General features: G+C 28.2%; 1 protein-coding gene across 1 annotated transcript in view; it reads left to right on the top strand.

Moving 5' to 3' along the window:
* LOC107443952 (protein tyrosine phosphatase Meg) overlaps window positions 1–17,434 on the top strand; it is a 69,301-nt gene that overhangs the window by 33,011 nt on the left and 18,856 nt on the right. The window contains exons 12-14 of the mRNA XM_071176948.1: window positions 2,058–2,126; window positions 2,227–2,433; window positions 3,744–3,861. Coding sequence (XP_071033049.1) covers window positions 2,058–2,126; window positions 2,227–2,433; window positions 3,744–3,861 — 394 coding nt within the window. The remainder of the gene's footprint in view (window positions 1–2,057; window positions 2,127–2,226; window positions 2,434–3,743; window positions 3,862–17,434) is intronic.

The raw sequence follows: 17,434 nt of genomic DNA, 5'->3' as shown, positions 1-17,434 counted from the left end.
CCTATAATGCTTGACTTTGGTGATCTACTGGGAACCATGTCTTACGATTGTCAGCCCACTGAGGGACTTATTTTAGAAAGAAAATTCATACTGTATTATACATTTCTCAATTCTTAACATGTATTGGGGCTACTTTTTTTTTACTTCATACTAATCTATATTACGATATCACCTAGCTTAAAGCAATTAATTGCTAAATTGTTATAAATTCATTTGATTACAAGGCTAATTTTTGATGTAGTCATATTTATAATTTTGCTCATAATTTTATTTGCAGTTTATTGTAAAATGTGGAATTAAGATTTGATATATTGTTATTGTGTTGAATCCAAAGAAATTAAGTTTGACTTTTATATGTTAGATGTTCTTTTTAGTCATTTTAAATTCATTTTGTAAATCATTAATTTTTTTTATTCCTACTAAATCTTACCAAACTAAAGGATCAAAACATTTTGGATGTGGATTCCAATTCCTTGCTTAAAAATTTATTAGTATCATCTTCTAGAAATGAAATAGTTTTTCCAATCTGATTTTTTGATAGAAAGTGTAGTTGTTTCATAGTTGAATTATCCTAATGATTGTGCCTTTCTGAAATAACCACTGAAAAGTTAGAAAATGTCATACTTGAAATAGGGAAATTTTTAATGTGTGATCAAACTATCATTTTAAAGTTTAATGCCAAGAAAATAAAAAAGAGTATATGACAAAAACTGCTACATTTTACTGTTAATGTTTTCTAAGGCTGGTTGGTTTAAATATAATGGTTACAAAGATATTTGAAATTTATCATATGTGTCGATTCCACAATAACATTTCTGTTTTGATAATAAATTGTTGCCTCTATTGCTATTTATTCTTATTTTCTTTTGTAACGCATTCATTGAATCCAACCTTTATTTTCTTGTAAAAGCTAACTGTGGAATTTTTTTCATTATAGTATCACCTTTCTTTTAATTAAATACATTTGTTTAATGATGAAAATATGTTTTTTGTAGACTTTTATTAAAAATATATTATTAATTTTGCACTCCAAGAAATCTATTGATGGGAAAAGATCTTTCAACTTGAGATTTTCCGAGCAGAGCTTAATGATTTCCCTTGTTATTATATTGAGGAACTGTGCCTAAATGAAAGAAAAAACAATTTTAGAAATTTGATTTCAGAAAGTCCTAAAAATATAAAAGCTCAAAATCGCCCTTTTTGTAATTAAATTAGTATAGCAGCATTACTTTTAAACCTACAATTAGTCTATCAATTTTAGGCTATACTTTGTTGCAAGTTAAGAAAAAACCATTACGCTTATGGAGAGAGCCTTTTTGCATCTAAATGTGTACCAAATAGATGCTAAGCTCCCAGTGTGAACGTATGTCAACATCGCCATCTCTTGAAACCACGTTGCATAGCCGTTTTTTTTTTTTTTTTGCTTCCTCTCTTAAATGATGTGAAATGTTTTGTTTATAAGAATTAACAAATATGATATAAAAATTCGTAACAAATATATGTCTTTCTGTTAGCATTTAAGGAAGCTGATGAAAGAGTAATAAATATTGTTTTTTGCAGATGATTTTCTGCTATAGCAAAACAAAAGTTAAAAAATTCTTTCTCTCATTTGATTTGTTAAGGGCATGGCAGCATAAGACGGGCCATTTTTAAAGGTCTACTCAAATCCAATGCGCTTGCAATGTTATATAGTTGTTTCCTTTTCAAGAATGAATGTTCTTATTTATTGAAATATCTCGCCAAGTCTAGGATTCCACTTAAAGTATGAAACTATAACCCTTTTTTAAAAATTACATGATATGTAATGTAAAAGATAACACGAATAAAATTTCTGTCCAGCGAGTTGAAATTTTAAAGGCTTTCATATTGTATTGAAAGCATATCTATATAGTTTGATAACTAAGTAAAATGCAGTCGCAGATGAGTACTTAAATCCTATACCGCAATGGTATTTTCTTAACTGCATCGAAGTATTCCAATTATTATTTAGCTTAACACTTCTTGCAACAAAAGTTATAGTTTCTATTGAACTTAAAAATTTGTGCTTTTTATTTTAGTGGAAGAACTGAATATCAAACCCTTGAAGATGGTAAACATAAGGCTAGAACAGAACGTGTTTTTACCAGGTACACAACATGAATTCTTTCCCACTGTATATTCTACCATTCCCATTATGCTCTTTTATTTTGATTATTTTAAAAAATATATTATTTTTTTTTAACTCAGGTCCCCAACTAAACGATTTGCCAGACAGACAATACCTCAGGTGACAAGAGAGGTGCTTGATGGATGGGAAAAGAAGATTACAAAACCCATAGCCAGAATTAATGGCACATCCAATGCACATATCCGCCCATATGACAGCTTTAGTCATAAAATACAGGTGTCTGAACCTGAATACAAGCCAAGAAAAGCTTGGGCTGAGACACCAAGGTAATTCAGTTTTTTTTTTTTTTTACTTTAACAGCAACTAGATGACTTAAACTTACAAAAATTTTATCATTTAATGTTTTAGTACACAAAATGTGAAGTTCAACAGCTGTTCATTCTTTTTTTTTATCAGCTGTTTTACCTTAGTGACTAATAATCTAATAGAACTACATTAGCATGTAAAAGTCTTAGGTCAACCTGTGAATTTCACTGATGAACAAATTTTTTTTTGTTGTATTTACACAAATACTTGATCTTGCCTGATTCAAGATTGTTGATTTAAAATCTGAAATTAATTTTGCTCTTTAAGCTACGGATTTAAATGGCAATTTCTGTCTATTTTTTTTATCGAAATGTACAAAAATGTTAGGTACAACAGTGTCAATGTCTTCATAAATCCAAATAGTTTGACTTTTGTTGAGAAGAAACAAATTGCCAATTGTTAGAATAGAATTGCAAGATTAAGGAAAACATAATATAAATTCAATTTAGTGTTTTAACTTATTACCAGAAAGACGATGTTTGTTTAATTTCTCTTTTATGATTAACTTATTACTTGAATTTTAAACAATGTATGCCTAAAAGCAGTTAAATTTGTTTAATTAATACCATTGAACCCTTATTTAATGAACTTCTTTTTGCCAAACTTCAATTTACAAATTTCGTGTTTAAAATAAAGATGAGATTGTGACTTTTTGATGAAATTATTATTATTTTTTAACAAAATCTTTTTCTAGCAATTTCACATCTATAGATAATTTATGAAGATACGAACGAAAAAAAAAATTCCTTTGCTTATTTGTATATGAATCCTCTGGTTTTTAAAAGTCCTAAGTCCAATTTTTAAAAAGTTGTGTTTTTTTCATGCCGATTTCTCAATTGTGCTTAAGTCTCAAGACTGTTATAATTTGTTCTGTAAAAATTAATATAAAAAAATTGCTAACGAGAAAAATTATACCATTATTTGATGAAAATGTAGAAAAAATTATATGTCAACTGTTTTGATTCTCTATATTTTGTAAAACATTCTTCTGGCCAAGCTATTAAAAATACAGTTGAAAAATGCTTCCAAAAAATTGCAGTACACAAGTGGAATGAAAATAAAGCATTCAAAATTTTCCTTGTTTTAAGCCACTGGATTAAAAGTATTCACTTTCTAGATGTGCATAAATTTGTAAATTTCATATTTTGTCTGCTCCATTAACTGAGTGCATAAAATGTTTATTTTTTTTTGTTTTGTCCTCAAATTTTATGATTATAAGTGTTTTTTAAGTTTTAGAAATATTTCTTAATAATTATTTTCTCCCATTTAGTCCAGAAATCACTGCCTTTACTCCATCAATTCCGCCCAAATTGCTGAATTACGTAGATGATGATAATGTGACTGATGATTTATATGAAATGTCATCGTACATGTCAGAGACAGTTGTGGTGAGTAGTAATCTTTTATTGATTATTTTGTTGTATCTACAATGCAAATTTTTCGTAAAATTAAAAAAAATTAGCATTCAGTATATGGTCAAAATTTCAACCTCCTTACCATAGTAAACCTTACCATAAAAATTGCTTCAGAATTTATTATGCATTTTTTATAGCTGATCAGCAATTTTATTTTTGATATTTTAATTATTTTGATGTGTTAGAAAGCTTCGAACAAAATAAGTTTTGATTTTTTCTCGTGTATTTCTTCACTTAAGTTCAAAATAATATTCTATTACCTAACACTTCTTTCGAGCTGCAATGGTGCAGTGGTAAAGGCATTGAGCTGCCATTGTAAAGAACTGGGTTCAACCTTTGATGCCTTTTGAAAAACTAAGATGCCTGGGAAGTAAGTGCCAGTATGTTTCCAGTGTGCAATACTGACCACATTGCCACCATGATGCTGGTGGTCACAAAATAGTAGAATTTTTACCTCTAGGACCCTCTAATTTAAATGAGTTGTTGCAGAAATATTGTTACTATTTTTCCCTTTCTCTATCTATTTTTCTTCTGTTGACTGTTCAAGAAATATTAGGGAGGATTTTAGTGAGGTTTCTTTAAAACATATTTAAATATATTTAATTAAAAATATAAACTTAGTATTAAATGAATTGTATCAATAAACTGTAGTGGTATGGTATTACTTATTTAAAAACTTTATTGGTTTCAAAAATATACACATGGCACACCTGGAAAGTCATGAAAATTCATGGAAAGTCATGAATTTCAGTATTGAACAAAATTTGTCCAGAAATGTCATGATTTTTATTTTTTTTTTTAAAAAAATCATGGAAGGTCATGGATTTATGTCGCCGAAAAATCAAATTTTTAAAATGGAATCCCCTCCCCCCTCAATTTCATCATGTTCCAAATATCTGAATTCCTAACAAAATCACTACTCACTGTCATATTTTATTAGAATATAAAATGTCTTTATCATCTTTTTTAAGAATTATGGTGTTCTTTCAAAAAATGAAAGAAAAAACATCATTTTGAGAGCGAATTATCTTTTAAACTTCTGTGATTTAAGAATTTTTATTATTTATTAATTTTTTTATCAATTTAAATTTCAAGCTGAAGCAAGCCAATCATTGGCAAATTTTTTTTATTTCGAAATGAGAACAGACAAATAAGGAGTATTTCTTTCCTTTCTGATGAACAAGAAAAGTATCTTTAAAATATAATTCTGCAGAAAAAAAAGAAAGAAAAAAAATTTGCTTTGTATTTTTTTTCTAGCTATTTTATTGCTTCAACTAATTCTTTACTCCGTTTTTTAAATTTAAAATCTATAAATATGAAGATGCAGAGTATAACAGTGGTTATAAAAATCATTTCAATGAATGTTATTATAATGCTTTTTTGAATTTATTGTTATGTTTTTGTCGGAGAAAATAGTAACTTCTTTAAGTCATGAAAAATTCTTGGAGTTAGTCATGGAAAATCATGAAGTCATGAATTTGAAAATCTAAAATGTAGCAGATACCCTGTATGCAGATAGAAGTAAAAGTGACATGCTTTAAGCATTCAAAAATATGCTCAGTGTTTTGTGTCAGTTTTTAGGCTTTTGCCATTCGTCAGTTTTGAGTCACTTGTAACCTGTTAACTTTTTTTTTCCATCTGCATAATTTTGAAGCTTATGAAGTTTCTTAATAATAAACTTAGTATGTTAGATTGTTTCATAAAAGTAAATAAGTTCTAACTTAAAAAAAAAGTAGATTTTAATTTGTGAGATTTTTTTAAGTGTTCCAAATTTTTTCTTTGAGAAAAATTTGTGTTTATCAAGTTTTTGAAAATAGTATTACCTATCAGTAACTAGCTTTGCAAACTTTTTAGTAAATCAAATATTGTGTTAGACTATTTAAAAAAAAAAAACCTTTAAAAATTTTATATCTGATTGATGATGAAATTTTGATAAATAATTATTCAAGTTAATATTATTACATATTTATTCTTCATATTCTTAGAAAACATTGAGAATAAACTTATAGAAAGAGATATTGTGAAAATGTATGTCTACAAAAAGAAATGGAAAGAGTAGAATTAATTTTATAATAAGCAAATTGAAAATCAGTTAAGTCTTAAACTGCCATAACCACGCTCATATGCTCTTCATAATTTTTAAACAGCTTGATCAATTTCAATTTATGTTTTCAGAAACAGTCTGTAAATTTCCACAAATATTCAATGTGTCATCATAATATAAAGTAATGGAATAATGCTTGAAATAAATTTGAGAGAAATGATTATTTAGGAATCAAGATTAGTTAGATACTTTAAAGTTGTGTTGCAGATACTTTTTTGATTTCTACTTACTACCTACATAAGACGTAACTATAGATCTTTAATTTCAGTTAAATGTTACTAGACTGTGTTAAGCTGTTTACTGCCTTTTTTTGCCAGAAAACCCTTAACTGAATCAAAAGACTGTGTTTTGATCATTTTTCTAGATTTAAGTTTGGAAATTCATTTATTATTTTCTCTAAAAGTATAGGGAGAATAAAATTTCTTCTACATAGGTGACACATATTTTTTTTTAAGTATTATTATCATGCTGAATTGAATGAGGCTAGTCTTAAGACAATCGGACTAATAGTTTAGAAGTTATAAGTCTTTTATGTAATGAAAGTACAAATTTGTACTTGCACCAATTTACACATCTGATATTGCTACCTAAACAAGTGAGACATTGTTAGTATGCATTTTTTCATCCTCAATTGAATGAGACAAGACACAAGTCAACCGAACAAATAGTTCAAAAGTTACAAGAGTTTTTATATTTAAAAGTACTACTTTAGTTATGTACACTTTATATTGCTAACCAGGATGCTATCCAGGAACTATCAGAACATGTGGGGTATATTTTCCATGTAATTAGAAGACTGTAGTTTAGAAGACTATCTGTAGAATAGACTATCTCATTAATAGTTTAGAAGGTATAAGCGTTTTATTTACAAAAAGTATAATTTTGTTCTTGCACTTATTTACACATCGTACATTGCTATACAGACAATTAAGGTATTTTCTGTCTCATTTTTTAATCTCATTTGATCAAATAAGATCAAACATAAATCAATGGAGTTAAAAAAAGTTTTTAAAACTAGTACCATTTTTGAATTGCACTTTTTGTGAAGAAAACTCTTATAACTTCTAAATTATTAGTGCGATTGTATCGAAATTAATCTCATGTAAATGTGTCATGTAACAGTGTAAAAAATTACATTGGAAAATGCATCTTACATATTCAGATAGTTCTGGGATAGCAATGAAATGTGAATACCTAAGTACGTGTAAAAAATAGCACGTTTTATACATAAAAACGCGATTCGATTGATTTGTCTACAGACTCATTCGATTTAGCGTGAAAATCATATAGAAATGATGTATCACTTATTTAAGTAGCAATATTTACGTAAATAGAGACAAGTACAAATTTTTAATTCTCATTCATAAAATCCTTGTAACTTCTAAACTATTAGACGTCGAACGTCTAACCTAAAAGCGTTTCGAGAATGGTTTCATTTTATTCTGAGTGAAAAAATACATCGGAAAATATGTCTCTCATGCTTGTCTAGAAGAAATTCTTCTCTTCCTCAAATCACCCTCATTTCCATTAAGAAGAAAGAAGGAGTCTTAGTGGTTAAGGGGATAGAGGACTCGCCTCCCAATGAGGTGCCCTATGTTCGAATCCCAGCATTAGCTGGGCGAAGCGATGGATTCTGCTCCTTACCCATATCGACCGCAGTGCTGACATAAAATATCCTCAATGGTAGACGAATCATGAGTTAGAATCCCCTTTCCTTTGTGCTAACCATGAGAGATTTTTGTGGTTTTTCTCACCATGTAACGCAAATGCAAGTTAGTTCCTGCAAAAAGTCCTCCAAGAAGCCTAGTTTGTCCCAATGCTTGATCACAGAAGTGCCCTTGTCTTCTGGATTGGGCTCTAAATTACGAGGCTACGGTGCTAAACATTCTTAGTCGTAAATCCACAATTGAGTCGGCTGTTCAACGCTGGTTATAAAATAAAATACAAGGGGGAAGCACACAGAGGAGAGTTAGGAAGTTTTTAGGCATAATTTATAATAATGTAAAAAAGCTTTCAGTCAAAAACCATTTGGGTTTTAATCACGATTTTTTTTGAAGATTTAATCCTTACGATAAAGTTATAATTTGAACTTAAGATTAATTTAAATCTTGGATTTTTGTAGTTCCAGTGCGCAAAATAAAAAAGAAGCTTATTAACTTTTGATCTGATGGTGGATTATCATGTAATAAGATGCAATTTCAATGGTTTGAAGGGATAACCTTAAATATACTAGTTAATTAGAACAATGTTTTAATTTATAGATAAAAACCTACTTTCTGTAAGTAACCATACATTTTTTACTGTGGATTCAGATTCTTGAATTTCAAAATGAAAGGGAATAAGAAATCTGTAAAATATGGTTAAAATAGTTAAGTCTAGAGAGCAGTCAAAATTTTGCTTTTTGCGTATTCGCTATATGTAAGGAACTTATAAGGATGAATTTTTTAAAAAAAATGTACTCTCTTAAAAAAAATGTACTCTCTTAAAACTTATTTACTTGAAAAATAACTTCTGGCAAAATATAATTCGTTAAAATCATTTCTCAATTTTTAATAATGATTAAATAAATTTGAATAGTCAGTCATGCTAATTTTTACATCATCCTTTTTTTTAGACAGATTTTATTAAATGCTCTATTCATGCAAAAAATAATTTGTAATAATTATTTTTATTTAAGCTAATATAGTCGAAATATTTTAAATTGCAATGTATTTTTATATTTATTTCAAACCATGTAATTTTAAATAACTTTTGATTTAAAGGACCTACTTTTTTTAAAAATATAATTATTCGACTATTTGATGGATTTCGCACAAACTTTTCTTTTTGTAACCATTATGTTAAATTACTTAGTATAAAATGATGTAAAAATTGGTATACCCTTACTGTTCAAATTTAATTTTACCATTTTTAAATTAAATAATAAAAAATACTAAATAATTAAAAAAAATTTTTTTTCATGGAATTATATTTGAATAAAATGAATTTTACATTTGTGTGCAAAAGTTTCTGATTCGCTTATTTAGTTCGAGTGATATAACGAAATACGCAAAAGTAAAATTAACATTAAGGTCTAAACTTTTGATAATTCTTCTAACTTGACTACTGACAAAATATTTTACTCAGATTACAGATTACTATTGTGATCTAAACTTACGCTAAACTATTAAGAAAATATTTTACAGATAGTGACAGGGATCTTAACTGTCGATATCACTTCTAACTATTGAGGAAATATTTTACAGATAGTGACTGGGATCTAAACTGTCGATGTCACTACTAACTATTAAGGAAATATTTTATAGATTGCGAGTGGGATCAAAACTTTCGATATCACTAACTAAACTATAAAGAAAATATTTTATAGATTGCGAGTGGGATCAAAACTTTCGATATCACTTCTAACTAAACTGTTAATGAAATATTTTATAGATTGCGAGTGGGATCTTAACTTTCGATATCACTTCTAACTGAACTATTAAGGAAATATGTTACAGATTGCGATTACTCCTTATCAAAATATTTAGTATTGTAGGTTCAAAAATCTAAATCTGTAAAAAAAAAAAAAATAATAAACTTAAGGTTTTTTTTTTCTTCTGATTTCGTAGTTTAATCAAGAGCTAGAACTAATTAATTGGAATATTTAGTACATGGTGATTCATTCATTAGAACAAAAGTTATTTAGATGATATGCTTGTCTTAACCTCACTTCACATTCTTTATCCTTAACGTCATAGAATTTATGCAAAATTTCTTATTTTAGTTGCAATTTTTCACAGTAATATTTTAAGTATTTCCCAAAAAAAGACTCTAACCGTAAATATTATTTTTTCTCCTTAAGTACCCTCTTTTCTGTTTTCATTTGCACCTATCAGTGTACTCAGGAAGTAAGTTCATAAACTGTTCGAAATTCGGTTATCTTATCTTTTGACTGAAATGTGTGAATGGGAAGATGTATGATGAATAAACATTTCTGCTCTTATATGATGAATAATGAGTTTTATATGACAAACAGTGTTCTCTTGAATGAAGGCAATTAATAAATCAAACTTTAAATGTATTATTATCAGTTGGAGTTATTAACAATTCTGTGTTTTGTTACGGTTAGTTTTTGTTTACGTTTATCTCTAATATCAATCACTAACTTAGTGTTTGTTCAACAAAATTTGTGATAAAAGATGTTTAAATGATTTTTGAAAAAAGTGTATTGAAAAATAACAAGAATTGATAAATGTTTTTGGCTTTAACTGATAAAAATGAGGAGTGTGTTTTTCTATCTAAAAAGAATATTTCAAAATGAAGTTTTGAGTTCCTTAAATTAACTTTGCGGGTTTGCATTTAGTTCCATTTCCCCAGCTCCTCCACAAATAAGAACGCAAGAATATTAGCTCATTTCTTTACTCCAAGTTGCGTTGTTGATATTGTTTTCTGTTGCGACTTGCGAGCATAATTTTAATTGATATAGTTATTCGAAATCTTGTAATTACATTAAGAGCTCGATACAACGAATACGGCATATTCCGAGAAGTCCGCTATTACGAAAAGTTTCCAAATCATCGTCATAATGTTAATATTAAAGATATAAAAACTGTGTGTTGTATGAACTAAAAATTTTGAGCCACTCTCTATTTCAACAATTTTCATTTGAAGGAAATATTTATTTACAATTTAAGGGAGCAATCTCATACTAAAAGGGCAAAATGAAAGATATTTTTATTTATTTCTAATATCAATGCAGTATAAAAAAAACGAACATAATTTCCTTTTTTTTTTAGTCATAAAGTTATATGTAGGCGATCACCGCCCAAGTTATTGTCCTCCTGAAGAAAGAAAAATTCTACCATTTTTAAGAATTTAACCGCACACTTCAAAAGAATGAGCCTTTTGGTTACCACATAGCTACAGTGCTCCTTATTTAACTTTTTGGTTGTCTAATATTGAATTCAATGTTCAGAGTTATCGATAGCTGCGACAGCTATTGCATTTCTTTCCTTTTTTCCCTCTTTTGTCTCTTGCAAAAACTTCTATTCCATTCTACAATCAGTAGACAAAAGCAGTGTATTCTATGCATGTAATTTTACATCAAAATAGCTCAAAATAGAAGGGAAAGAGGTAAATGCCTTTGTTTCACCATCTAGATTTTTATTGCTATCTTATCATGAAATACGTGTATTTGTTTATAACTATAAACTCACTATAACGGAGGACATTTCTGTCACCCAACCCAGAAGACAACGGAACTCCTGGATTAAGCATTGGGGAAAACTAGCCGTCATGGAGAACTAACCCGCACTTGTGTTACATGGAGAGGGAAACCACGAAGACTTTCCTTTTTTAGCCATGATCTGCCTACCACAGAGGATATTTTATGTCAGCTTTGTGCTCGGTGCGAGCCTGGAGCAAAATTCATATCAACCATCCACCTCTGGATTTCGAACCTGACTCACGTCATTGAGTGCGAGCGCTATGTACCATGAGCTACCGGGGCTCTAAAATCAGTAGATTTTATTTTACTTTATCACCGTCGTTGAACAGCCGACCCAATTTTGAGAACTAATCCGTGTTTGCGTTACATGGAGAGGAAAAGCACGAAAACTTCCAACGGTTACCCTGATGACATGGGAAGTTTTACCCATGATCCGTCTACCACTCGATACTTTTTATGAGCATTGTGGTCGATGCAAACCAGTGCCGAATTCGTGTCCACCAACCATCGCTGAGATTCGAACCCGAGACACCTCTTTAAGAGGCAAGCAGTCTCTCCCCCGAGCTTCCGCTGATCTAAAGTCAATAGATTTAAAATGCCTGAAGACAAAAGCAGTGTGCTGACATATTTAACCAGCATTTTTTTTTTTAATTCTGTTGCGTGAAATCAATATTTTCAAGCCTCTAGCACTTTAGCTGGTTCTCATTCCATTAAGTAATTACGCAAAAAATAATAAATAAACCTAATTACGTTCCAAAAGTGATTCAATCCATGTTTATGGCTCAGTAATTAAATTAATTAAAAAATATGTATAGCACAAGTTATGAAAAAGTTTTGCCTAGTAAACGCGTTTATGTTCTATCAGGCGATGCAACAACTTGTTAGAAAAAAATATAGATTGAATTATTTTTTAAGATATTTATGATAATTCATCGATGACTGTGAAATTATGAATCATAATCTCACCTTATGAATCTGAAATAATGTCTGGTAAACGAACGATTCGAAAATTTTTATTTACATTTTTTTTCTCTATACATCTCTAATTTCTGAAAGGAAGTAATCATTCAATTTTAACAACTTACAATTTTTTTTAAACCTCAAAATTGGAAACATTGTCTTCTCTACACGAACCATACATAATCTCATATTTTTTGACACAATAACCCTCTTTATACTTCTTTTTTGGACAAATCCTCTAATTTTAGGACCGCTTTCCTCCTCTTTCGATTGGTTGTTTCAAGTTGGCCGATTCTTTCAATGAAAAAGAAAAAAAAGCTCTTGTAAGAAGCTCTGTCTAAAACTGCACCACTTTACAATCACCATAATTTTCTCCACTCAGACACAATTAAAAGGACATCTTTCAAATAAGTCGATAGAAAACAACACGGGCTCCCAATTTCAAGTGCCCACTTCATCTCATCTTGCATCACCGTTCTCTGAGAAGGCCTCTCATATTTATTTTTCTCTCTCTCTCTCTCTCAAATTATGATGTGGATGCTAGATGACAGGACCCGTGCCGGTCCAGACCGTCCGGCACCTATTTCTGAAGCGTGTCGAGTGAAATCCCGTTTTTTCCCTATCGAGATCAGCGTTTTTCCCCATCTGATTATTCCGCCCGACTTCGAAAACATTTCTTTTACTCGCTTTATTGTTATCTGTGTTCAGAGGTTGCGTTTGTGTGTAGTCGGATGGAGGTGATTGATGCTTGGGAATTGGTGGTTGGATCTACTTGTAACTGGCGCTTGGACGCTTTTCCTTGGGAGCTCCTGCTGCGGTACCGGCGGAAGGTATTCATGATAAATGTGTTCATCATTTAAATTATTCTTTATTTTGATGAGGTGATCTGGGAATTATTAATTTAATCTCTCTAAATCTAAGAGAAAATATTTATGACAAATCTACACCATATCAATGCACAAGTACTAACACAACACATAATGTTTGTTTTAATCTGCTTGTTGAGAAATTATCTATTATTATGTAAAATTTATTTTATTTAATTCCCTTAAAGTTGAAAGAAAGCTTTTTTTAAAATTATATACCGTAACACAAATAATTGTTTATTTTAATCAGCTGATCTGAGAATTATTAATTTTTTATTTCATCTCTCTAAATATAAAAGAAAATATTTATGACAAATATATACCATATCAATGCACAAATACTAACACATCACATAATATTTGTTTTAACCTGCTTGTTAGGAAATTATCTATTATTAATTATATAAAAAATTTTTTATCTAATTTCTTTAAAGCTAAAAAAAAAAGTTTTTTTAAAAAAATAAAAAAAAACTATGCTGTAACACAAATAATTGTTTATTTTAATGAGCTGATCTGGGAATTATTAATTGTTTTATTTCATCTCTCTAAATCTAAAAGAAAATATTTATGACAAATATATACCATATCAATGCACAAGTACTAAAACAACACATAATGTTTGTTTTAATCTACTTGTTATGAAATTATCTATTATTAATTATTTAAAAATTATTTTATTTAATTTCTTTAAAGCTAAGAAAAAAAGTTTTTTTTTTAAAAAAAAAACTATATGCTGTAACACAAATAATTGTTTATTTTAATGAGCTGATCTGGGAATTATTAATTGTTTTATTTAATCCCTCTAAATCTAAGAGAAAATATTTATGACAAATCTATACCATATCAATGCACAAATACTAACACAACACATAATGTTTGTTTTAATCTGCTTGTTAGGAAATTATCTATAGTTAATTATGTAAAATTTATTTTATTTAATTCCTTTAAAGCTAAAAGAAAGTTTTTTTTTCCAAAACTATATACCGTAACACAAATAATTGTTTATTTTAATGAGCTAGTCCGGGAATTATTAATTGTTTTATTTAATCTCTCTAAATCTGAAAGAAAGTATTTATGACAAATATATACCATATCAATGCACAAAAACATATAATGTTTGTTTTAATTTGCTTGTTAGGAAATTATCTATTATTAATTATGTAAAATTTATTTTATTTAATTTCTTTGAAGCTAAGAGAAAAAATTTTTTTAAACTATATACCATAACAAAAATAATTGTTTATTTTAATGAGCTGATCTGGGAATTATTAATTGTTTTATTTCATCTCTCTAAATCTAAAAGAAAATATTTATGACAAATATATACCATATCAATGCACAAGTACTAAAACAACACATAATATTGGTTTTAATCTGCTTGTTAGAAAACTATCTATTATTAATTATTTAAAAATTTAATTTCTTTAAAGCTAAAAGAAAGTTTTTTTTTAAAACTATATACCGTAATACTAATAAATGTTTATTTTAATGAGCTGATCTGGGAGTTATTAATTTTTTTTTTAATCTCTTTAAACGTAAAATAAAATATTTATGGCAAATATGTACCATATCATTGCACTAATACAATACGCAAATAACTGTTTATTTTAACTCTCTAATTTGGAAATTATTTACTATGATTAATTATTTAAAATTTATTTTATTTAATTTACTAAAAGAAAGTTTTTTTTAAAAGTATATACTGTGACACATGTAATTGTTTGTATTAATGCTGATCGGGAAATTACTAATTATTTATTTTATTTAATCTCTCTAAATGTAAAAGAAAATATTTATGACCAATATCTACCATATCAAAACACAAACACTAATACATTTTACTAATAACTGTTTATTTTAATGCACTAATTTAAAAATTACTTATTACGATTTGTTATTTAAAATTTATTTTATTTAATTTCTTTAAATCTAAAAGAAAGTTTTTAAATATTGTATGCCGTAACACAAATAATTGTTTACTTTACTTAGCTAATTTGGAAGGTATGAATTATTTACTTTATTTAATCTCTCCAAATTCAAAAAAAAAAAAAAAAAAAAAAAAAAAAAAAAAAAAAAAAAAAAAAAAAAANAATATGTACCAAATCAATACACAAATGACTATTTATTTTAAGGCATTCATTTGAAAATTATTTATTATAATTAATTATGTAAATTTTATTTCTTTAAATCTTAAAAAAAAAGTTTTATTAAAAATACATAACGATATACAAATAATTGTTTATTATACTGAGTTGATCCGGGAATTATTTTATTAAAATTAATCATTTAAATTAATAATTAAAATTCATTTTTAATCTCTTTAAATCTAAACGAAAGTATTTTTAACAAATATTATACCATTAATTTTCTTAATACAATTAATAGTTTACTTTAATAGTTAACTTTAATGCGCTGATCTGGGACTTGTTTACGTTTATTTTATTTACCATTATTTTATTTAATATCTCTAAATCTAAAAAAGAAAGTATGGTACAAATAATTGTTTATTTTAGTCACCTGATCTGGGAATTATTAATGATTATGTTAAATTCATTTTATTCATTCGTGATCAGCGGCATGATTGTAACAATGTGGTCAGCATTTACTTCCCAGACAAGCTAGCACTCGCCACCGGGGATCGAACCTCAGTTCTAAGAATTTTTTTTCCTTATTTGATTCCTTTACGTAACAAAATACATAGAAACTCTCGAAACGGTAGCTCTCTTATATTATAAGAATGCCAGCCGCGCTAACAGGTGTAAGTCCAATTCCTTTTTCTACTAAATATGCATAAAACTTTTATGACTTTTGATAGCTGTCTACTTGTTTTTCGTCATTCCAGCTAAAAAATGCATATAAATTTGTGCCTTACTTTCCTAGATAGGAATGCCAGGTGCATAAATAGGTATATATATTTATAAATGATGAAGAATTGTACGTTAATGTTGTGACTGGTTCTATTAACTTTTCTGATTAGAACGATCACTATTTAAGGAATCTGAAAAGATTTATATCAATAAATTTTACTTAATTTATGTTATTTTAAATTTAGGGAGCGAAAATGTCGAGAACTTAGAAATAAGCATTGTAAGGTGATAATTGGTTTTATGTAATTTATAAAAAAAAAATTAAAAAAATTACCTTTGTGTCGTTAAAACTTTCTAGTTCTTTTAATGACTTGTTCAGTTAACGTTCTACTTGAAATGCTTATTCCATGTTGGATTTGACTTTCTTCAAGGTACTTAGGGAGCTTTCAAATATTACGTAAGCACTTTACTGAGGATGGGTTTGTGATTTGTTGATAAGGGGAAAAAGGGTATCGGCAATGCTTACGTAAGACATTAAAATTCCCATATTTTCAATTTTTGTTAAATAAAAAACTAATTTATAATTAGAAAATTCTAAATTTGAAATGAAATTCAAAAAAAGAAGGAATTGAAAAAAATTTCTAAGTTTTAAAAGTCAAAAACTTAGACCACATTAAGGAAAACATTGAAGATTTTTAAAAGAATGTCTTATTAAAAATTTTAAAAAGTACAGAATAAGAATGTAAATTTTGTTTTGTACAAAGTTATAACAAGTTATAACAAAGTTATAACATTGCAAGTTTTGTCTGTCTTAAATTAAGATTGTAGTTTAATTTTATTTATCTGATTCGCTTTACTCAACATTTAGAAAATGCTTACGTAAAATTTGTGTGGTTAATTTTTATTTTTATTATTTTCTTCTCCATGGTGCGTAGCGTTTTTGAAAAATGCTTAGAGGTGCTTATTTTTTATTTTCATTTTTTAAAAGCCCTTAAAGGTGCTTTTTCATTGTGTGTTTTTAAGAAGTCCTTAATTTTCCCTCTTCGAAGATGAGATTTTTTTCTTTACCATGCCGATTTTCGCCACGTATGATGCAAAAGCATGGTTTTCACATTGTTCTATTCACAATTCATTCGAACGCGCAAGTATTTCGGCCTACAGTCGGTCCGGTCCGTAGGGAATGAAAACGCCAATCATTTTACATGTCTGATAAAATACTTGTGAGTCTGCATGAGCGTAACTGAGCTCTATTCGGTGAGATTCTTGCACTCTCATGTGCAACTCTACTGCATTTTGCAAGATATTCTCCATTTCAGGCTTCATTTTCCACCCTCTGATATCGAACCAAAAAATCTCATGATCTATGATGGCTAATATTATCAACAATAGAGTTCTTTGTCAAAAACTAGTTATTTTATCGTGATCATTTAAAGTTTTTGAAAATTATTTTGCATTTTGGTATTAGTTAGGGCCGGATTAACCTATAGGCACACTAGTCACGTGCCTAGGGCCTACAAAATTCAGGGGCCTACGAAAAACTTCGGAGAAAAAAAAAAATTTTTTTTTCTTTTTCTTTTTAGGTGACCAGACTCATGTTTTCTTA

The sequence above is a fragment of the Parasteatoda tepidariorum genome, chromosome 2 (genome assembly GCF_043381705.1).
Source record: "Parasteatoda tepidariorum isolate YZ-2023 chromosome 2, CAS_Ptep_4.0, whole genome shotgun sequence".
In the NCBI taxonomy this organism is placed as follows: Eukaryota; Metazoa; Arthropoda; class Arachnida; order Araneae; family Theridiidae; genus Parasteatoda; species Parasteatoda tepidariorum.
This window is presented reverse-complemented; position numbering and strand designations above follow the sequence as displayed.